We start from the raw sequence: 24,024 nt of genomic DNA on the forward strand, positions 1-24,024 counted from the left end.
CAGGATGTGTGTGAGAAGTGGAATATCGATCACACTACTTTTTCTCCATGTTACCCTAAATGTAACGGCGTAACTGAACAAATGATTCACATGGTGAAATCCCTAATTCTCAAATGTAGACAGACCAAGCAAAATCTATACATTGCCATGTTGCATCTGAGAGTGACATCTTTAAGTGCAACTATTCCAATCCCAGCATAGCTCATATTTGGCAGACCATTGCATACCAATCTACCTACTCTTACCCATTCTACTCTCTCCGAAACTAGAGAGCAACTTCTAAAATTGCAAGAGAATATGACCAAAGTGCGTGACAAAAGTGCTGGTACAGAGTTCCCAAGATTACATTTGGAACAACAAGTTCACATCCAGGATCCTATAAAAAGTGCATGGCAACCAACTGAAGTGACAGGGATTTGTTCAAGAATCAAGTAATCAAGTAATTACACATAAGGCTGCAATAGCGAGGACAAATCAGATCCATTCCAGCTCCTTAACCACCATGCAGTCCTATTGCATCGAGGACTGGATTCCAAATGCAACCAGGAACAACATCCAAGAATGACAATCCCAAAGATCACTGTAGACAATTAAAGAAACCTCCAGATAAGGTTACAATTAAAAGTTCTGGGTGTACCAGCAAATTACCTCTACGCTTTAGAGACTCATAGATTCATCTGTCCTACATGGTTATGTAATGGTAACTAAACATGAACATGCATTGTAAATAGTTATGTTTCTTTGGAAGGGGGAAAGTATCTTAAAAAGAAAAGGGGGATGTTGTAATATGCCTTTAAGGGATTGTAGCATGACATCATTAAAAGGAAATGTGTCTACTTAACTGTTAGCAACTTTACATTTCTGTATGATTTTGTATAACCAGGATGTTGACATAAATATAATCATCATCAAGGAAGAAAAAAGTTTATATTTAATATGTTCTTTGTTTGTATACTTTAGGACTTTTCTCAACTATCATGCGTGACCTTGCCAACATTTCACATGATGGACCAAAATGGATTGTGCTTGATGGTGATATAGATCCTATGTGGATTGAGTCTCTTAATACTGTAATGGATGACAACAAGGTTGGTGGACATTTCAGTTGAAGGGAGCTGAGCTTGATTAAGTAAAGCAAGTATGAATTCAAATTGGATACTTTTCAGAGAACCATTTAAAAGATGGCAATTCAGCCCACCATATCTACGCCACCACTTTGTTAGAACAATGCAAAGACCATAAGACCATAAGACACAGGAGCAGAAATTAGGCCATTCGGCCCATCGAGTCTGCTCCGCCATTCAATCATTGGCTGATAAGTTTCTCAACCCCATTCTCCTGCTTTCGCCCTGTAATCTTTGATCCCCTTACCAATCAAGAACCTATCTACCTCGGTCTTAAATACACTCAATGACCTGGCATCCACAGCCTTCTGTGGCAATGAATTCCATAGATTCACCACTCTCTGGCTAAAGAAGTTTCTCCTCAGCTCTGTTCTAAAAGGTCTTCCCTTTACTCTGAGGCTGTGCCCTCGGGTCCTAGCCTCTCCTATTAATGGAAACATCTTCCCCACATCCACTCTATCCAGGCCTTTCAGTATTCTATAAGTTTCAATCAAATTCCCCCTCATCCTTCTAAACTCAATCGAGTATAGACCCAAAGTCCTCAGACGTTCCTCATATGTTAAGCCTTTCATTCCTGGGATCGTTCTCGTGAACCTCCTCTGGACCCTCTCCAGGGCCAGAACCTCCTTCCTAAGGTACGGGGCCCAAAATTGCTCACAATATTCTAAATGTGGTCTGACCAGAGCCTTATAAAGCCTCAGCATCTCATCCCTGCTTTTGTATTCTAGTCCTCTCGAAATAAATGCCAACATTGCATTTGCCTTCCTAACTACCGACTCAACCTGCAAGATAACCTTAAGAGAATCCTGGACTAGAATTCCCAAGTCCCTTTGCACTCCAGATTTCTGAATTCTCTCCCCATTTAGAAAATAGTCTATGCCTCTATTCTTCCTACCAAAGTGCATGACCTCACATTTCCCCACGTTGTATTCCATCTGCCACTTCTTTGCCCATTCTCCTAACCTGTCCAAATCCTTCTGCAGCCTCCCCGCCTTCTCAATACTACCTGTCCTTCCACCTATCTTTGTATCATCTGTAAACTTAGCCAGAATGCCCTCAGTTCCTTCATCTATATCATTAATGTATAAAGTGAAAAGTTGTGGTCCCAACACTGACCCCTGCGGAACTCCACTAGTCACCGGCCGCCATCCTGAGAAGGACCCCCTTATCCCCACTCTCTACCTCCTGCCAGACAGCCAATCTTCTATCCATGCTAGTACCTTGCCTCTAACACCATGGGCTCTTATCTTACTGAGCAGCCTCCTGTGCGGAACCTTGTCAAAGGCCTTCTGGAAGTCCAAGTAGATAACATCCATTGGCTCTCCTTTGTCTAACCTACTCGTTACCTCCTCAAAGAATTCTAACAGATTTGTCAGGCATGACCTCCCCTTGATGAAACCATGCTGACTTTGCCCAGTTTTACCATGCACTTCCAAGTATTCTGAAATCTCATCCTTAATAATGGACTCTAAAATCTTACCAACGACCGAGGTCAGGCTAATCGGCCTGTAATTTCTGGTCTTTTGCCCCACTCCCTTCTTAAACAAGGGGGTTACATTAGCGATTTTCCATCCTCTGGGACCCTCCCTGACTCCAGTGATTCCTGAAAGATCACCACTAACGCCTCCACTATCTCTTCAGCTCTTCAGCTATCTCCTTCTGAACTCTGGGGTGTAATCCATCTGATCCAGGTGATTTATCCACCTTCAGACCTTTCAGTTTTCCTAGCACCTTCTCCTTGGTAATGGCCACCATACTCACCTCTGCCCCACGACTCTTTTGAACTTTGGGGATGTTACTCGTGTCTTCCAATGTGAAGACTGACGCAAAGTACCTATTCAGTTCCTCCGCCATTTCTTTGTTCCCCACTACTACTTCTCCAGCGTCATTTTCCAGTGGCCCAATGTCCACTTTTGCCTCTCTCTTACCCTTTATATATCTAAAAAAACTTTTGCAATCTTCTTTTATATTACTGGCTAGTTTACCCTCATATTTAATCTTCTCCCTCCTTATTTCTTTTTTAGTTGTCCTCTGTTGGTCTTTGTAGGCTTCCCAATCCCCTGGCTTCCCACTGCTCTTCACCGCATTGTATGCTTTCTCTTTAGCTTTTATGCTGTGAAGAATCTGGAAAGGTGTGTTTTTTGTGGCTCTGATATATCCCCATAATCTTGTATTTTCCTCTGTTTCATATATTTATCAGTTTTTCCCTTAAAAGATGCAATGGTCATGGCTTCACTGTTTTCTGTGGAAAATTATTCCATACATCTAGCAGCTCTCTTCAGTAAAACATCTCTCCTAGCTTCTCTCATAGTTTTCAGTGACAATTTTAAATTGATGCTCTCTCATCACTGACTCCTCAATCAGAAGAAATAATCTTTTCCTGTTCACTCTATCAAATCCATTCATAATTTTAAAAACCTTCTTTGCTCCAGTAAAAGTAGTTCCAGTATTACAAATCTGTACCAATAACTATTGTTTCCCATGCTTAGTGTCATGATCCCCCAGAGACCAATCATGTGAAAGAATCAAACTTTCCAAATGACTCAACAGAAGAAACCAATGGACAAAATTTCACTTTTTAAAAATATTGCTGAACAATCTAACCAAAATCAACGTAAGTTAAACATGAATTAACAGGTAAATTGTACTCTGTAGAAACTATAAATTTCTCTTTAAACAGCCGATACAACAAAAATAGATCTCATAGATTTCTAAGGCAGTCCCTTCAGCATGTATGGCATTAACCTTGGCCACAGAGTCCCACAAAACTCTGTTCTTCCCAGGTAGAGTTTCAACACCTTTATTCACTAAGTAGTTAGGCTCGAAGTCCCATCTGACAGCAGTGTTGCCAGTCCCCTGGTACTATGACCACAAAAAACACACATTTCCAGATTCTTCACAGCTCTGCTCCCAGAATCAGCTTTTTTGGTCTTCTTTTCCACGTGTGCCATGACTTTCCTCGTTAGCTGTCTTAAACTCACAGGTCTGGTCTGTTCTTCTTCTGTTGAAAAAACAGAACCTCAAGAGTCCTGCCTGTTCTGACCCCTGGCTGAAATTTGACCTCTCAGCCTGGTGTTTTTTTCCCAATCAGCTTCTGTTTCCCTAGCAACAAAAGCCACATGTTGGTTTCTTAGAAGTCTGATGTCACAGCCAGGAATTCCAGTTACCAACCCATTGCTGAATTTTCCTCTCCTGGATGCAACCACGCATCAGGAGGACAAAACAGGAAGTATGCAGAGCCGCATTTTTGAATTTCCCCTATGATCCCTGACGCATGCCATTTTCATCAGGTTGGGAATCATGGCAGGTCATGACCTGACACTCACTTAAAGTGACGTTGAGCTTGCAATTTAAATCCCTGCTGGAAATTCAAATTTCCCTGCCCATGGTATTTTTGTGGAGGTGGCTGGATTCCTGAAGGCTGTGGAACCCTGCCAGGTACGCCAGTTCATGAATCTTGGAGGCTGCCTGCAGTGGAGTCAGAACCTTCTGACTGGTAAGTTTAAAATGTTCCATCATATCCCCCATTCCCCTTCCATGCCCCCTCATATCCCCATGCCTCTCCATGCCCCCTTATATCTCCCATTCAACCTCCATTCCCCCGTGCCCCCTTTATATCCCTTCCATTACCTCCATGGCTCTTCCATTACCCCATGCCCCCAAGTATCCCTCATATCCACTAATCCAGTATCCACTATCTACAGAATCAATAGCCATTGGCAAGCCATTGAAATGCTCCTGAAACTGGCAAAATAAGTAAAGGAGCTTTGAAAATCCCCTGAAAAAGACTGCTCATCTTATAATCTCATAAAAGGAGCATTCAAACACAATCATTCATAATATCAATGAAATGCTTTATCCCCCTTAACATCTCTTAATCATATCCAAATAAACACACCGGCATTGAAAATTACATTTCAAAAACTTATTACAACCTCATAATGCTGTCAATCAAGCAAAACTAATGCTCTCCTTTTCAACTGTGTAAAATTGCCTACAGGGCTGAATCCATTACCTATTCTTGGATAAAAACAAAAAACTGCGGATGCTGGAAATCCAAAACAAAAACAGAAATACCTGAAAAAACTCAGCAGGTCTGGCAGCATCGGCGGAGAAGAACAAAGTTGACATTTCGAGTCCTCATGACCCTTCAACAGAATTGATGAAGGGTCTTGAGGACTCGAAACATCAACCTATTCTTGGAGATCAGCCAAGTATTCATAATGAGGCCATCTGGAATAAAACAGATGTCTGGCCACCTCTTCAGATGTCTCTTCAGCCTGTTCCAGTTAGAAGTTGGGACCGTGGCTTCAGGAAAGGGCCCAAAACGCAATTCCCAAACTGAGGACAAATTTCTGGTCCTTGGTTTCTGTTTCAGTTAGGGACTGTGTCAAAATGCACAGTTTTTGAAACCACGGTCAGTGCACACCACAGCTTGCAAACTACAGATTTCTGACACTAGCGTCAACTTGGAAAATCTACTCTGTATGTAATGCTACAGAGCCTCCAAAACTGTATATAGTATTCTGTGATCTAACTATTACTTAATCAAATTTATCATTCCCTCTTCATTCTTGTATTCTATCATTTTAAATGCTAACACACAAATTGCCATTAGCCTTTTTTACAGTTTTATTTACCTGCACACTCTCTTCATGGGAATTATATATTTAAACCACAAGATCTTTCCGTGTTCATCCACACCTTTCTATGAATCCCATAAATATATACTCCTGTTTTGGGTTTTCCTACCCATATGCACCATCTCTCTCTTGTCTGAATTAAATTGCACCTGGCTAAACATTTTTTAAAACTATCTATACACCCCAGAGGATTTTTATAGCCTTCCTCACGTATTTCTGATTTTTGTAGCATTATTAAATTTTCAAACCATGCTCCTTATTCCCAAGTCTGTTTGCTTGTTTCATATCTTCACACACACCTTTTTCCCCTTTGGGGAATAATGGGTAAGTCTTGGACTGATTATCAGCCTGTTGGACTGTGTCATGAAAACTCTTTCTGTGGTGAACCAGTCCTGCAGTGGGTCTTGAACCCAGAGCTTCTGGTTTGGATGCAGGGGCACTGCTAACTGAGCCTCAAATCCTGCTATCATGCACACACCTAATCATCTATCTTTGGACACGAACAGATGATTCAGCACTAACTCTAAAGGAATACAAATTCCTACCCTTCTCTGATTTGAGCAACATCTATTAGCTTCATAAAAGTAAAATACTGCGGATGCTGGAAATCTGAAACAAAAACAGAAAATGCTGGAAAAACTCAGCAGGTCTAATAGCATCTGTGGAGAGAAAAACAGAGTTAACGTTTCAAGTCCGCATGATTCTTCTTCAGAGCTAAAGAGAAATAAAAATGTGGTGAAATTTATACTGTTTAAGGTGGGTGGAGCAGGTGAAGCTGGATAGAAGGCCAGCAATAGGTGGGGGCAAAGGAGAGATTGACAAAGATGTCATGAACAAAAGGACAAAGGGGGTGTTAATGGTACTGGTAAGGGCTAAAGGAGGTGCTGATGGTGGCATTAAGGTGAGAATGCAGAATGTGATCGTAGGACAAGGGTAAGCAGTCTGAAAAGAAGAATAGAAACAAATGACAGATGGCCCTTGTGGGGGTGGGGTGGGGGAAGGGGACAGTGGTGGGGAGAAAAGATCGACAACAGGATAAAAAGTGGGGATAAAACAATGAATAAAAATGAAAATAAATAAAAAATAAAAATCAATGGATAAAAAATAATAAATAAAAATAAAAAATAAAAATGAATATTGAAAAAAGCGGGTAACAAAGGGATGAGGATAGAGGAGAGAATTCATGGTCTGAAGTTGATGAACTCAATGTTAAGTCTGAAAGGCTGTAAAATGCCTAATCGGAAGATGATGTGCTGTTCCTCCAGTTTGTGTTGGGCTTCACTGGAACATTGCAGCAGGCCAAGGACGGACATGTGGGCATGAGAGCAGGATGGTGTTTTGAAATGGCAAGTGACAGGAAGGTCTGAGTCATGCTTGCGGACAGACCAAAGGTGTCCTGCAAAGCAGTCACCCAGTCTGCGTTTGGTCTCTCCAATGTAGAGGAGACCGCATTGGGAGAAGCGAATGCAATAGACCAAACTGAAGGAGATGCACGTGAAGCGCTGCATCACCAGAAAGGAGTGTTTTGGCCTTTGGATGGTGAGGAGGGAGGAGGTAAAGGGGCAGGTGTTGCACCTTCTACGATTGCATGGGAAGGTGCCGTGGGAGAGGGATGAGGTGTTGGGGGTGATGGAGGAGTGGACCAGGGTGTCCCAGAGGGAACAGTCCCTATGGAATGCCGATAGGAGGGGTGAAGGGAAGATGTGTTTGGTTGTGGCATCATGCTGGGGTTGACGGAAATGGCGGAGGGTGATCCTTTGAATGCGGAGGCTGGTGGGGTTAAAAGTGAGGTCTACGGGGAATCTATCATAGTTCTGGGAGGGAGAGGAAGGTGTGCGAGCAGAGGCGCGGAAGATGAGTCGGACACAGTTGAGGGCCCTGTCAACCACAGTGGATGCAAATCCTCGGTTAAGGAAGAAGGCAGACATGTCAGAAGTGCCGTTTTGGAAAATGGCATCACCGGAACAGATGCGACAGAGGCAAAGGAACTGAGAGAATGGGATGGGGTCCTTAAAGGAAGCAGGGTGTGAGGAGCTGTAGTCAAGGTAGCTTTGGGAGTCGGTGGGCTTGTAATGAATATTGGTGGACAGTCTATCACCAGAAATGGAGACAGTGAGGTCAAGGAAGGGAAGGGAAGTGTCGGAGGTGGACCATGTGAAGGTGACGGAGGGGTGGAAATTGGAAGCAAAATTGAGAAATTTTTCCAGGTCCAGACGAGAGCATGAAGCGGCACCAAAACAGTCATCGATGTACCGAGAAAAGAGTTGTGGGAGGGGACCTGGGTAGGACCGGAACAAGGAATGTTCCACATACCCCATAAAGAGACAGGCATAACTGGGGCCCATGTGGGTACCCATAGCCATACCTTTTATTTGGAGGAAGTGAGAGGAGTTTTAAGGAGAAATTGTTCAGTGAGAGAACAAGCTCAGGTAGACGGTGAGTGGTAGTGGATAGGGTTTATTCAGGCCCCTGTTCAAGGAAGAGGCGGACAGCCCTCAGACTATCCTGGTGTGGGATGGAGGTGTAGAGAGATTGGACGCCCATGGTGAAGAGCAGGCGGTTAGGGCCAGGGAACTGGAAGTTGCTGATATGACATAGGGCATCAGAGGAACCGCGGATGTAGGTGGGAAGAGACTGGACAAGGGGAGAGAGAACGGAGTCAAGATAGGAAGAAATGAGTTCCGTGGGGCAGGAATGGGCTGACATGATCGGTCTACCGGGACAGTCCTGTTTGTGGATTTTGGGGAGGTGGTAGAAGCAGGCTGTCTGGGGTTGGGAGACTATGAGGCTGGAAGCTGTGGAGGGAAGATCTCCAGAGGAGATGAGGTCAGTGATGGTCCTGGAAACAATGGCTTGATGTTCGGTGGTGGGGTCATGGTCTAGGGGGATGCTTTCTGAAAATCAATATGTGCTAGAGTTATGCCTGTCTCTTTATGGGGTATGTGGAACATTCCTTGTTCCGGTCCTACCCAGGCCCCCTCCCACAACTCTTTTCTCGGTACATCGATGACTGTTTTGGTGCCGCTTCATGCTCTCGTCTGGACACAATCCAGTAATCTGTTCAGAGTCACTTCTCTCAAAAAAAACTTCATTTGATGTGTGACATATAATTTCGCTCTAAAATATGTGGTGACCATCTTTAATTATCCCATGTCTTTCCAAAGGGCTGACATTTCAATCCTTTGTAGCACAGGAACATTCAGGCACAGACGATGCAGAAAACCAGCAGTAATGTTTAAGGGGGGAAACTCAGCAAGGCCTACTTTTGGGCGCAAAGTGTGCTCGCCCAGCACCTGGTCTGTTAGAGACAGGCAGCACGCAAACTTTGTGCTGCCTCATCCTCTAAATGATTCCAGTGATCATCCCTGCATGCTCAAGGGGAGGGCCAATAGTTTGTGTGGCAAGACTACATGTCAGAAAGGATCTGCACCTCTTTGCGGATCCTGTAAGAGTTTCGATTTTTCTTTAATTTAGAAATGAACTAAATATTACCATTTAAATTAAGAGGTAGGTGAGTTTATTCCAGTTTTAAACAGGGATAGACAAGTTCTCCAAGAGCAGCTGCAGCTCGTTAATTAGGTAGTTAGCTTAAACTGGTATCTGAGCTTTAGCAGAGCTTGACTCATTTGTTCTTCAGAAAGTATAAATAGAGGGATTTCTCAGTGCTGCTTGAGTGCACAGAGTCATCTGATTTGACAGGGATAGGAGGGTGTGACTGCAAGACAGGCAGGCAACGGAATCGAGAATGTAGGAGCTTGAGTGCTTGTAATTGAGCAACAAGTTTGAGGTTTTTGGAACTTGTATGGACAAGAGAGAGGGCTGCAGTATGGATGGACAGACTGACCATGGCACCATGGTACAGGAAGCCATTCAAGTGGGGCGAGTTAAAAGAAATTTGGTGGTAATAGAGGACAGTATAGTCAGGGGGATAGATACTGTTCTCTGCAGCCAAGAGCGAGAATCCAGAAGGCTGTGTTGTCTGGCCGGTGCTAGGGTTCGGGATTTCTGCTCAGGGCTGGAGAAGAACTTAAAGTGGGAGGGAGAGGATCCAGTTGTCATGGCCCACGTGGGTACCAATGACATAGGTAGAATGAGGAGAGAGGTTCATCATAGAGCATATGAGGAGCGAAGTACTAAATTAAAAAGCAGAACCTCAAGGTAATAATCCTAGCACATCAGTGCAAAAGATGAGGCTGAAGCATTTGCTACAACCTTCAGCCAGAAGTGCCGAGTGGATGATCCATCTTGGCCTCCTTCAGAGGTTCCCACATCCCAATTCTTCAGCCAAATCAATTCACTCCACGTGATATCAAGAAATAGCTGAAGGCACTGGATAGTGCAAAGGCTATGCGTCCTGACAATGTTCCGGCAATAGTACTGAAGACTTGTGCTCTAGAACTTGACACACCCCTAGCCAAGCTGTTCCAGTATAGCTACAACACTGGCATCTATTCGGCTATGTGGAAAATTGCCCAGGTATGTCCTTGTGCAATGTGTAATCTTCAGGCTAAAGTGATGGTCCAGCTTAACATTCACTGGACACAGTAGTGATGCCTGCACCTCGATGGTGCTTGCCATTGCTGCCAGAAAGTCATAGGTTGGCATCACAGAGTTCTGTCATTCTCTGTGTGCTCTCAGCACCTTTCACAGAATCACAGAAACACAGAATCACACAGTGCAGAAGAGGCCCTTTGGCCCATCTGCACTGACACGTGAGAAACACCTGAACTACCTAATCCCGTTTACCAGCACTTAGCCCATAGCCCTGAATGTTATGACGTGCCAAGTGCTCATCCAGGTGCTTTTTAAAGGATGTGAGGCAAGCCGCCTCCACCACCCTCCCAGGCAGCGCATTCCAGACCGTCACTACCCTCTGGGTAAAAAAGTTTTTCCTCACATCCCCTCTAAACCTCCTGCTCCTCACCTTGAACTTGTGTCCCCTCGTGACTGACCCTTCAACTAAGGGGAACAGCTGTTCCCTATCCACCCTGTCCATGCCCCATTACGGTGGAGATGGGTTCACTGTCCAATTAGCAACCAGGAAGGTGGAAGCAGAGGTGAAGCTTCTGAAGCCTGGGCACGATTTAAACAGACCACGGCAGCCATTACTGTTTAAATCAACTTGTTAACCTTCTGATGTTCCAGGAGAGCTGAAGGCCTAGAAGCCAGACCTCCAGATTCTCCTATGCTGACCTTGTCACAATGTCATGAGGAAGAGGAGGGAAATCCTATTCCCAGAGGGTGAGAGAGGAGGCCACTTACACAAACAAAGGACATAGCAGAAGCATAACACTTACTCTTGTATCAAATGCCAGAAATGGTTCAATGACATCATATGCTCTAGCTAGATGAGTGGCACAACCAATCCTCAGGACTGGCCTCTGAGTCACATCAGACACATCAGCTGAGTAGAGTAGCCTCAGGGTGCATGCTGCTCCTGAACATGGAAACATTGCATGTGCAGGGCACTTAATAACCCCTCAGAAAGGTGCATGATTATAGAGCTGCTAAATCTACTAATGAATAGGGCCATCTGGCACCCACATGCACAGCAGTCCCCTATCTCACTCTCTATTGACTGTGCAGGACAAACAGGCACACAATGCAAGGCAAAGAACCCAAATGGGTAGGAGGTGCCTCCTATTTTCAGTACATAGGATGCATAGGATTTACAGCACAAAAACAGACCATTTTTGGCTTAACAATGTTTACTACAGTTTAGTCTTTCAGAGTCAGCCAAACCAGCACAAAAGGTTTGAGGAAGTTTAAATGTGAACACCACCTAAAAACTCTTACATTCATGCTTTCCCCAACCTTTTAAGCTGATCAATTCACCCAGATCAGGCCCTGCCCATAAAGCTGACCTCACTTCCAAGTCAAAACTTTGTGATTCCACCTATAATGCTGGTTAGGGAAGGCTGTTTAATTTGTACTGATTTTCTTACATGCATGGGCACGAGTTTCAAATGTTAAAAGTTATTTCATATCAAAAGATATTTAAGTTACCATGGAACTGACTAGTGAATGCCAATGAAAGTCGTTTTCAGTGAATTCAACTAGGGTTAATTGTGTTGAGGATTGGACATACTTATTCAAAATGCTTATTTTTGCTGATAAATCCATTTTCAACTTTATTAATAAAACAACAGCATGGTACCACTCTTAAGTGTATCAAGGAATACTTTTTAATAGATAGAAGAAAAGAAACAATTACATGCCAATACAACCTCCTGATAGTGCCCAAAGTGGAAATTTGCTCCATTGTTTGTGAAAGATATAGTCATTTCTGAACAGTGTTTTTCAGTATACATAACTTCTCACCTTCTACCCATCAAGCAAATGGGGATGAAATTCCTTTTAGCAAAAGACTCTTGAAATATAAAAGGAGAAATTTGTTTTTATGCTGATCTTTACTTTTTCACTAAAATTATGCAGCAGAAGATTTTCTCCACTCTCCTTTGATTCATAAGGCACAAAGTAACTTTGGTTATGAGTGGCAGAGTTACCAGCATCTTACAGGTACTTAGATATAAAACAAGAAGGAGCCAGGTATAGGGGAGAAATTTTCGCTCCCGCCTGCAACAGTAATCATGGCGGACAGGGGCACAAAATTTGGCTTAATATCAAAAGTCAGTTTCTCACCGGTGGGAAATTAGTTTGGAATTTTGTTCTCCAGACTGTTGATGGGTTAAAGGTGGATCAAGTTTCCAACTGATCTAATTCGGGAACCATATTTGCATTCATTTCCATCTCATGAATGCTCATTAAAAGGCCAACTTGCTGAAATTGCGTTTCCCCTCCCAATCAAACGCCCTGACATTGTATAATTAGAATGGTCTGTTTCCTGACTGTATATAAGTACCATGCACCTGGCGAGCTTCTTCATCAATGACTTTGAGGTACTTAGACACACCTTTAACAGCATTGCTGTGAGATTTCGGGTGCTTGTATCACAGGCTGTGCCATGGCTGGGCATGGAGAGGGGATGACAGAGACTGCACTAGGTTGAGAGGTGGAACATGGAGGGAAGGGGGAAGATGGAGGTTGGTCTGAGGGTTTGTGAACATGGGAGGGAGGGGTGAAGACGAAGGCTGTAATGGGGAGATGGAACACTGGAGGGAAGGAGGGAGTTGGAGAAAGGATTGGAAGGTGGTGGAACATGGGAGGGAAGGGGAAAGCTGGAGGCAGGACTTCAGGGGGGTGCAAGGAACAGAGTGGAATTGTGAAAGACTGTCTTGAGGCCAGGGATTTAAGACTGTTCAAAGAACAGGTCAGGGGAGGCACCTGCATCCTGTAAGTCTGGAGCTGAAAAGTCTTTGGGGGGGTATTGGATGGACTTATGGGGGTGGGGGAGGTGGTCTCAGATAGTCAGGGTGCATGTGGCCTCGAGAAGGGAGGGGTCAGGTGGACAATGAACAATGAAGAGAAGGGGCATAAGTTCAAGGTGAAGGGCAGGAGGTTTAGGGGGATGTGAAGAAAAACTTTTTTACCCAGAGGGTGGTGACGGTCTGGAATGCGCTGCCTGGGAGGGTGGTGGAGGCGGGTTGCCTCACATCCTTTAAAAAGCACCTGCATGAGCACTTGGCACGTCATGACATTCAAGGCTATGGGCCAAGTGCTGGTAAATGGGATTAGGTAGGTAGTTCAGGTGTTTCTCATGTGTCGGTGCAGACTCGATGGGCCGAAGGGCCTCTTCTGTGATTCTGTGCCTGTCCTGAGACTGAGGCCATGCTGTTGGGGGCATATTGAACAGACTGTGCTGGGGCTGTGGGGGCCATGTTAGAGGGCCTTGCATGGCACACCTGTTTTGATCCCAGTCTTGGGTGGGGGAAGGCATCTCTGAGTATTGACAGTTGTGGTGCAGGGCGCAGTCAGTTATCTAAGGAATTTTGTCCTGAGGGTTTGAGGCAGATGGCGCAGTCAAGGTCAGGGGAGGCACCTGCCTCCTGTATGTCTGGAGCTGAAAAGTCACTGGGGGGGTATTGGATGGTCTTATTCGGGGTGGGGGCGGGGGGGTGGGGAGGTGGTCTCAGATAGTCAGGGTGCATGTGGCCTCGAGAAGGGAGGAGTCAGGTCGACAATGAGCATGGGGCCATCAACATTAAAGGATTTGGGGAGAGAACAGGAATATCAAGTACCCAATGATGGGGTCAAGGGTAGTGGGAGAGGCTGGATAGTAACAGGAGAAATGGGAATTAGGAGGCAGTGACTATAAAGGAGGATGGGAGGAACTTGCTGGGTGATAGGGGGTGGTTGGAAGCTGGTTGTACACATGAATCTAATGCGCACCATGTTCGCTCTGAGTGATGAATGACACAGTTGGAAAAACAAGTTTGAAAAGAAATGATATGGGAGGGGACTCAAGGCAAGTGGGAGGAGTTGTGCTCAACTATTTTGGGCCATTTGATGGGGCACCCATGTTCAAACCATCAGCAAAGTGCTGGACTCAAGAGACTCATGCACAATGAATGAGCTTGGCTCTTTTTCTAATGGTTCAGGCTTGAATCCATTAAATTTAGGTGCTGTGGTGCATATGGTCTTAATTGGCAATGATCCACACAGAGGTATGTCAGAATGGATGCAAGCTCCAAGAATCAATGGCCACATCTGCTGCACAGAAGCAGCGGGGGCCCGATAAGCCTCCTTCGTCCCAGTGCATTGGTCATTGCATTCAAGGCACCATGCTTGCAGTCAGGACAGAAGTGCAAGGACTGGGTATCATAGTTGTTAAGGCTACTGGAGGACAACCAACATAAGGCTGACTGTGGCTCCTAGGAATTGGGTCTTTTGACCCGAATGAACACCCTCGTTGTGAATGTGGATTCACGTCTGAGGGGAAAGATCAGCCAGCTGTCGCTCTCCATCATGATGTCATCCTGCAAGGGGTGACCTTGGTATGTGATGTGCAGACTAAGGGAAGGTGAAGGGCTGGAGAGTGCCTTGTATATGGAGGAAGACAAATCAACGAGAACGAACATTGATTGCTCAATTGTATCAGTTCACAGAAATAAGGAGGAGTTGAGAATGCAGGCTGCAGTCAATGCTGCCTTCTTGAAAACTTTGATGCAAATGAGAAGAAGTTTGCTGTTTGGCACAGCGCAGGGAAGACCATCGCCCTGAGGAACAAGTGCCAGCAGGGTCCCAGGAAGATCCAGATGTGGATGAGGTGGGGCCAAATCTACGAAGATGTTTGGCACAACCAAGGGTCCACAGAAGACGCTTTTCATTCTTGGAAATGAATGAAAGACAGTGCCACAGATGCCTTCGCTTGTCTAGGGATGTGGTAGCTCATATTTGCCACATTCTCCATGAGGAACTCACACTGTGCAGACTGGGAAGGCTTCCAATTCTGGTTGCACTTAAGGTTACAACTGCACTCGATTTTTTTGCCATCGGATCCTTCCAAGACTCCATTGGGGACTTCTGCGGAATCTCACAAGTGGTGACACATAAATGCATAAGGGTGCTGACAGGTGCCCTTTTAATAAACCTCAGTTATGTGCAGTTCCACAGGGATGAAGCAAGCCAAGTTGTCAGAGCTGTGGGATTCACAGCGATCTCAGAATTTCTGCAAGTGCAGGGTGCCATCAACTGCACATGTGGCCTTGAGAGCTCCTTGGCAGCAGCCTCTGAATATCATTAATAGAAACGTATTTCACTCTCTCAATGTCCAGCTGATCTGTGATCACAGAAAGCATATTATGTATGTTTGTGCCAGGTACCCAAGGAATTCTCACAACTCTTACAAGACAGATGGATTGACTGGGAGCTCTGTGGATGAAAGAGCAGTTCAGAAGCACGCATGGCTGCTGTGTGTGTTGAACCCTCCTCAGTAAGATATTAAGACACTGTTTGTTCAGGATCTTACATTAGTGGCTGGCAGATATTCAGTGCTGATATCCCATCTGCTGGTAGTGTGTGACATCTTTGTGGACTTTAACCCTTAGACTGCCTGAAGCCCTTATGAGTGTGTGAATTAAAAGTAAGGAGAAGGTGCACTTAACCTGGCAGAGCACACCAGATCATTCATCCTTTTCCTGCACTGCAGGGCAGTCCTTTTTTGTGTACCACGGGTGCTGACCTCCCTGGCGACCTCCTCCCAGGCCAGCATGGTCATGCGGGGGGACCTCCGGCTCCCATCCTGAGGAAAGAGGACCTCTCGCCTTTCCTGGTTGAGAATCGTCCACGAGGAGGAGGCCTCAGTGAATGTGCAACTGAGGGTTTTGATCTTTTAGGCGCCATGGGTTACTGTCTAACACAACACCTGGCCTGTAATGAGTGAGTGCCTGTGTGGGTGCCATTTAAATATGGCACCAGGACCTTCAACCCCACGAGGTAACAGCAAGGAGGGCAAATCACTATCAGCTGTGCCATGAGATTTGACGAGCTCCTCGCTGATGCATAATCAATGAGCTTGAAGAGTGGAAAATTAGGCACAAAAATTCCTTTCCACATCCCCGTGGGAATCATGCCAACTTTGCTGTTCATCGCTGCACTTAGTCTCCAGAATGGAAAATTCCACCCATAGACCAGAATTTTTTGCTCCCATTGGCGATGGGCATGTTTGGCGGCGTGAGCGGACAAATGAGAAGGATGGCAGACGTGTGTGTGCTGATTGAAACCATGGACAGGATGAGGAGATGATCTCTAGAGGACATGAGGCCAGATGGAGATGTGAGGGTGTGTGTGAGAGAATGAGTAATGATGTCCCTTGAACTGGCAGTGAGTGAAATGCCAATGAATGTGTGATGGGCTTGTGAGTGGGTGAGTTGATAATGATGAGATGGTTACCCTGGTGGCACAGATGAGATCATTCATCCTTTTTCTGCACTGGATGGCCCACCTCTTGTGTCCAGTGCTTGCACTGACCACTGCTGCCACCGCCTCCCAAGCTGGATTGGTGAGACTGATGGCTGTGCTCAGAGCAGGGGTAGAGGACATTGCGGTGGGCCTCCATGGCATCCAAAAGGTGTTCCAGGGATCTGTCACTGAATCAGGTGGTTGCACTCTTCTTGGCTTTTGGGGCCATGTCTTCACTGGAACAGTCCTGGGCTGCAAGCATTGAGAACTGTGCACGTGGCTGCAGTTTAAATATGGCGCCCAGAGTGAGGAAGTGGCAAAGTAACAGTGTGGCAGATAAATTGGAGGCCGCCGTCAATGAGACGGCATGTTTCCTCTGACTGCATAATTTATGAGGCGGGAAGGGGATGATCCTGCATGAAAACCCACTATTGTGGCCAGTGGGTAAAATGCTGTTTTTCACGCCCGCTCCCACACTTAATGCAATTCTGGGATGAATCTGCCCATAGTTCTTCTCACAGGGTCTGTCACTTGTAGGATTTAATCCATTGTGTGTTGAATATGCATTTGTTCAAATCAAAAATGAGTATCAGACACTTCATAAGTCATTGTTTTCTGTTTCAGACAGATTAACAATTATTTCGTTTCTTTTACTTTAACTTCTTATGTGAAGGTGTTAACACTTGCCAGCAATGAGCGAATTCCACTGAACCCCACAATGCGTTTGCTGTTTGAAATCAGCCACCTGAGAACAGCCACACCAGCTACAGTGTCCCGAGCAGGAATACTCTACATCAACCCAGGTGATCTTGGCTGGAACCCGTAAGTTGCATTTTTTTTATCCTGATATTGTCAACAAGTTGTAAAATAAAGACAAATGATATGGTCTGTGTACTGTTTTTTTCTTTTCTTCTTTAGTGTAGTAGCTAGCTGGATTGAAAGCCGTGAAGTACAATCAGAAAAGGCAAATCTTCTGATATTGTTTGATAAATACTTGCCTACCTGCCTTGAAAAGTTACGTACAGGATTTAAAAAGATTACTCCAACTCCAGAGATCACCATGGTGCAGACAGTTCTCCACCTGATGGAATGCCTTCTGACCCCAGTCAATGCGCCCGCTGACTCTCCCAAGGAACTCTATGAACTGTACTTTGTGTTTGCCTGTGTTTGGGGTTTTGGAGGTACTATGTTCCAAGATCAGGTAAGACCTGAACATTTTGTATCAATTTTTCAAACCAAGTTTGTGTGATTTATGTTGATTTTTTTTGTACATTCAATATGAATCAGACTGGTTCTGCATGTATTCTATTTTTGTTTAACTTTTGAAACCATTAGAATCAGATTTCATCATTACAAACTTATGGAAACAAGCTAAATATTTCTGCTCAAGGGTTTATCTTAAAAGGGATGAGCACTGAGCCCATGCTCTGAAGCAAGCTTTGTATGTTCAAAGAAATGTTAATCTTGACTTGGTTTGGATTTGGGATGGCCTGTACATCGTCAATCTGATTCTTTTTAAGTTCAACAAAAGGTTTCTCTTCAAGTTTGGTTTTGGAAGTTGATGGCGAGTAATGTGATAAGTGATTTAGAAATCATAGGAAGGATTTCCCTAAGTGTAGGGAAATCAAAAAATGCAGGGTGTGAATTTCACCCCTGTAGCTGTGCTGTTGATGCCCCTTTGCTGGGGTACACTGCACAGCTAGCTGTTTCCTATCCTCTTGAGAAGGGCACCCACATTCCAACGTGTGCTGGAAGCCACAGGAGTGCTACCCTAACATCACATAATTCTGTGATGCCAGAATTTCTAATTTGGACCAGACAATACATTTGCTTGTCACTCTAAAACGGCAAGTGTTGTGTTGTGCAATTGGCCCTGCATTATTATTATTTAAAGGGCAAGGCACCCAAACTGTAGAAAAGGTAATTTTGAAGAACTTCTGTTATTTCAAAGTGTCAGTAACTACTCTGGAATGTCTTTGGAGGTATGGTTATTTCCTCGATTTGTCAGAGAGTTTTGCTGCATCTCGGTGGGATTGCAGAGGAGCAAATGACTTGTCCACACAAACTGCAGCAGTTATGTGGGCAGCAGTGGCAATGCCTCTGAGTCTGCAGGATGATATGGAGCTGGAGTAGAGGCTGCTGAAAGGGCAAGCTCTTTGTGATGCCTTCCACTAAGTTGAAGCTGGGTTCCTCCATACTCCTTGACAGTGATAGGATGCTGTCTGCCATGTTAGCTAAAGCACCCATCGTGTGCATTCTCAACAATGGTGTCCTGTATGCTGCTCCATCAAGATCCTCATCTGAGTCCTGTGCAGCAAAAATTGTTTGGGACCTTGTCCTCTGGTAAGCTGGCAAATGAACCAACTTTTACCTTGGTCTGGCTGCAGTTCACTCCTACCTGGTGTTGCACCAATGTGCTGATCCCAGTATTTTGGTAGCCTCTATGGTATGTGCAGTGCTGGCATATGAGCTGGTGGCTGTAAGTGTCAGATCAAGTGATGGGACCTCTTCATAAGTGCTGTTTCTCTTTCTATTCCTCTTTGGGGTTCTGTGCTGAGCAGGTGGCAATTCTTGGTTGTCTGAGAGTAGGAAATCAGAAAGGGGAAAGTTGGAGTGGGGGAAGCTTGTTGGAGTGAAAAGCAAGAGGCAGATGGTCACACCATCTGCAATTTGCTCATTATGCTAAATAACAGGATTGAGGTGTGCAGAACGTTGAGAAGGGGCATAAGACAGGAATGTATTGATATCCTCAATGTTCTCAATGACACTAGAAGCCACTGGTGATGTTGCAGCCAGCCACATAATGCTGAAAGCCTTCTCCTCTGTAGGTCTCAGAAAATGCAGACTCTCCTCCTGCCCACCTCCATCACTAATGCCTCCAGTGCCATATCTTTCACCCTTGGAACTCTCTCTCTCTCTGCTCTGTGTTCCATTTTCCTTCTTTTAGATTGCAGTTTCCTTTTAGGAGGGTACCACTGCCTTAGTGAACAGAGTGCTGACTGCTCTTAATACAATGCTGTCAGCCCCTGTTGAGCAAAGAGGTAGTTGGCAGCGTGAGGAGGCAGCCAGCAGCATAGGAGACACTTGGACGTAAGCTACAATCATGGTAATGAGGTAGGAACATCAAATTTATGTGCTGTCCACCCCCAATGAAACTGGGCATGAACAGGCTGTGAATTGCGACCCTGCAACTGAAAAAGATGACAAGTAATCTTTAGACCAATTTATTTTCCTCCAGATATATTATTTTATTTTATTTTTACGGTTAATGTGAACGTTCAAACATTCGCCTTTTAGCTATCCTTTGTCATGTTACCCCAAAATGTGGCAAATTGATCTAGAGCATATCTATGCTTAAAACCAAAGAGCTCTGCTATATTACATTAGATGGAGAATTGAATATGAGCAGGGAGAACTTGCAAAATGGCCATCTCCACTTGATGCATTAGTTGGGTTATAATCCACTCAAGTTCATGCACAAGCAAATCACACACAACCTCCAGCAAAAACAGTCGGAAATGGAGCAACATTCTCGAGTGGCTTGCATGACAAAAAAGAGGGTTTCAGGAGATTTCAAACCTCGCATAACATTTTTGTATTCATTCATGCAATGTGAGCATTGTGGCAAGGCCATCATTTATTGGCACTTGTAATGTGTGATCACTTTCATATCATTCCATCCTTCAGATTTGAAAACCAAGCTGTTGCCAATCAACACCAAAGCCAGCGAAATCAGTTTTCAGTCCTAACTGTCACCAAGGTGATTGCATTTCCATTATCATTTCAACTCTTAAAATGTTTTTGAATTTCCAAGTCAGTATGGTGTGTGGCTTGGAGGGGAACTTGCAGGTGGTCCCATGTATCTGCTGCCCTTGTCCTTCTAGATGGTAGTGCTTTCTGAGGAGTCCTGGTGAGCTCCTGCAGCGCGTCTTGTAGATGGTACACACCACTGCCACTGTGCGTCAGTGGTGGAAGGAGTGAATGTTTGTAGGTGGGGTGCCAATAAAGTGGGCTGTTTTGTCCTGGATGCTGTCAACTTTTTGAGTGTTGTTGGAGCTGCATAGAGTATTCCATCACACTCTTGACTTGTGCCTTGAACATGGTGGACAGGATTTGTTGGGGGGTGGGGGGTCAGGATGTGAGTTAGTCGCTGCAACATTCCTAGCCTCTGGCCTGCTTTTGTAGCCACAGCATTTATATGGCTAGTCCAGTTCAATTTCTGGTCAATGGGAACCCCCAGGATTTTGATAGTTGGGGATTCAGCAATGGTAATGCCATTATATGTGAAGGAGCGATAGTTAGATTCTCTATTGTTGGAGGCGGTCATTGCCTGGCATATGTGTGGCATGGATGTTACTTGCCAGTTGTAAGCCCAAGCCTAGATATTGTCCAGATCTTGCTGTATTTGGACATGGACTGCTTCAGTATTTGTAGAGTCGCAAATGGTGCTGAACATTTTGCAATGATCAGCGAACATCCCTACTTCTAACCTTATGACAGAAGGAAGGTCATTGATGAAGCAGCTGAAGATGGTTGGGCTTAGGACACTACCTTGAGGAAGTCCTGCAGTGACGTCCAGGAACTGAGATGATTAACCTGCAATAACCACAACTATCTTCCTTTGTGCCATGTTTTGCTCCACCAACAGAGAGGTTTCCCCCTGATTCCCACTGACTCCAGTTTTTCTAAAGCTCCTTGATGCCATAATCGTCAAATGCTGCCTTGATGTCAGGGGTAGTCACTGTCACCTTACCTTCAGCTCTTTTGTCCACATTTGAACCAAGGCTGCAATGAAGTAGGATCTGCGTGACCCTGGTGGAACCCAAACTGGGCGTTAGTGAGCAGGCTATTGCTAGGCACGGGCTGCTTTATGGACCCCTTGATGACCCCCTTCCATCATGGTCGAGAGTGGACTGATGGGGCGTTAAATGGTCAGGTTGAATTTGTCCTTTTTTTTGCTCACAGGAAATACCTGGACAATTTTCCACATTGCCTGGTAGATGCCAGTGTTGTAGCTGTACTGAACCAGCTTGGCTAGGGGTGTGGCAAGTCCTGGGGCAAAAGTTTGCAGTTCTATTGCCAGAATATTGTCAGGGCCCATAGCCTTTGCAGTATCCAATGCCTTCAACTGTTTCTTAATATCTTTTGGAGTGAATCGAATTGGCTGAAAACTAGCATCTCTGATGCTGGGGACCTCCGGAGGAGGCTGTGATGGATCATCCACTCTACACTTCTGGCTGAGATTGTTGCAAATACTTCAGCCTTATCTTTTGCATAGGTGTGTTGGGCTCCCCCATTATTGAGGATGGGAATGTTGAGAAGCCCCCTTCTAGAGTGTTTAATTGTCCACCACCATACACAATTGGATGTGGCAGGACTGCAGAGCTTAGATCTGATCTGTTGGTTGTGGGATCACTTAGCTTTGTCAATCGCATGTTGCTTACACTATTTGCCACACAAGTAGTCCTGTGTTGTAGCTTCACCAGGTTTACACCTCATTTTTATGTATGTCTGATGCTGTTCCTGGCATGCCCCCCTGCACTCTTCATTGAATGAGGGTTGATCTCCTGGCTTGATGGTAATGGTAGAGTGGGGAATATGCCAGGCCATGAGGTTACAGATTGTGGTTGTATAAAATTCTGCTGCAGCTGATGACCCACAGTGCCTCATGGATGGCCAGTCTTGGGTTGCTAGATCTGTTTGAAATCTATCCCATTTAGCACAATAGTAGTGCCACACAACACAATGGAGGGTATCCTCAGTGTGCAGATGGAACTTTGTCTCCATAAAGACTATGCAGTGGTGATTCCAACAAATACTGTCATGGACAAAATGCTTCCCTCTTGGTTCCCTCACCATCTGCTACAGACCCAGTCTAGCAGCTATGTCCTTTGGGACTCGGCAGCTTGGTCAGTAGTCATGCTACCGAGCCACTCCTGGTGATGAACATTGATGTGCTCCCACCCAGAGTAAATTCTGCACCCTTGCCACCCTTGGTGCTTCCTACAAGTGGTGTTCAACATTGAGGAGCACTGATTTCTCAGCTGAGGGGGTGGGGGGGCGGCTGCAGTATGTGGTAATCAGCAGGAGGTTACCTTGCCCATGTTTGACCTGATGCCTTGAGACTTCACGGGGTCTGGAATCGATGTTGAGGACTTCCAAGGCAACTCCATCCTGACTGTAAACCACTGTGCCCGCCACCTCTACTGGGTCTGTCTGTGGTGGGACAGGATATCAGGACATACCCAGGGATGGTGATAGTGGTGTCTAGGACATCATCTGTAAGGAATGATTTCGTGAGTATGACTATGCTAGACTGTTGTTTGACTAGTCTGTGGGACAGCTCTCTCAATTTTGGCACAAGCCCCCAGATGTTAGTAAGGAGGACTTTGCATGGTGGACAGGACTGAGTTTGCCATTATTGTTTCCAGTGCCTTGGTCGATACAGTGTGGTCCGTCCAGTTTCATTCCTTGCAGACTTTCTAGCGATACAACTGAGTGGCTTGCTAAGCCATTTCAGGGGGCATTTAAGAGCCAACCACACTGCTGTGCTTCTGGAGTCACATGTAGGCCATATCAGGTATGGATGGCAGATTTCCTTTCCTAAAGGATATTTGAACATTTGAACATTGTGCCTATGTCTATTCCAAGAACCAGCAGGATTTGGTGCTAACTTCTTGTGATTTGGGGGGGTACTTCACTTTTGTCTTCTTTTAGTTCATTCTGATTATCATTTTGTGATTTTTACTGTAAAGTAATTGCTGTTAAACCTGCTGGCATAAGAGCTGAAAGTATTCCTCAAGATGAAGCTATAGAACTAATTCACCAAATGGCTCTCAGCCCTCCCTGGTGCAGCTGAGGAGACTGCTGATATTGAAAAGGACTGAATGGCTCCCCTTAGTTGCTCCCCTTAGTTGCTCCCTGAACAGACAAGAACCTGCTGGAGAAGTTGGCATGAAGGAATTATCTTTTTTAGAACTCCACATGATTTGTCCGGCTAGCAGTAGAAATTTTTTTAAAAAATTGTTCATGTGATGTGGCTGTCGCTAGCAGAGCCAGCATTTACTAGCCCAATCCTAATTGTCCTTGAAAAGCGGATGGTGAGATGCCTTCTTGAACCGCTGCAGCCCATGTGGTATAGATACATCCTTTGTTGTTAAAGAGGGATTTCCAGGATTTTGACTCATGTTTATGCCAGGTTACCTTGAATATCACCTGCACTATTCTGCTTTTGTGATCAAAGACTATCTGGGCCTTGATTGAATGGAATCCTTTACGATTCATCCATGTCATGGGTTTCTTATTAGGTACTCTGATTGCTATACGTGTGCTGTCAAAAAGGTCTTTCACCGTTGAGGAACAAATCACCTGACCAGGGAGGAAGTGCTTTATGTCTTTCTCCTGGCAAATATTATTTGGGCCCGATTTTGACTGTGCAAGTGGGTGGGTTTTGAATG

At 45.0% G+C, this 24,024-nt stretch overlaps 1 protein-coding gene across 1 annotated transcript in view; it reads left to right on the forward strand.

The window, feature by feature from the left end:
- The window catches only part of LOC144699540 (dynein axonemal heavy chain 17-like), a 785,608-nt gene that overhangs the window by 472,656 nt on the left and 288,928 nt on the right, over positions 1–24,024 (forward strand). Inside the window, 3 exon segments of the mRNA XM_078570587.1 lie at positions 961–1,088; positions 17,241–17,389; positions 17,486–17,768. Of these exon segments, the coding sequence (XP_078426713.1) occupies positions 961–1,088; positions 17,241–17,389; positions 17,486–17,768 (560 nt within the window).

This window comes from Cetorhinus maximus, chromosome 24 (genome assembly GCF_964194155.1).
Source record: "Cetorhinus maximus chromosome 24, sCetMax3.hap1.1, whole genome shotgun sequence".
NCBI classification, from domain to species: Eukaryota; Metazoa; Chordata; class Chondrichthyes; order Lamniformes; family Cetorhinidae; genus Cetorhinus; species Cetorhinus maximus.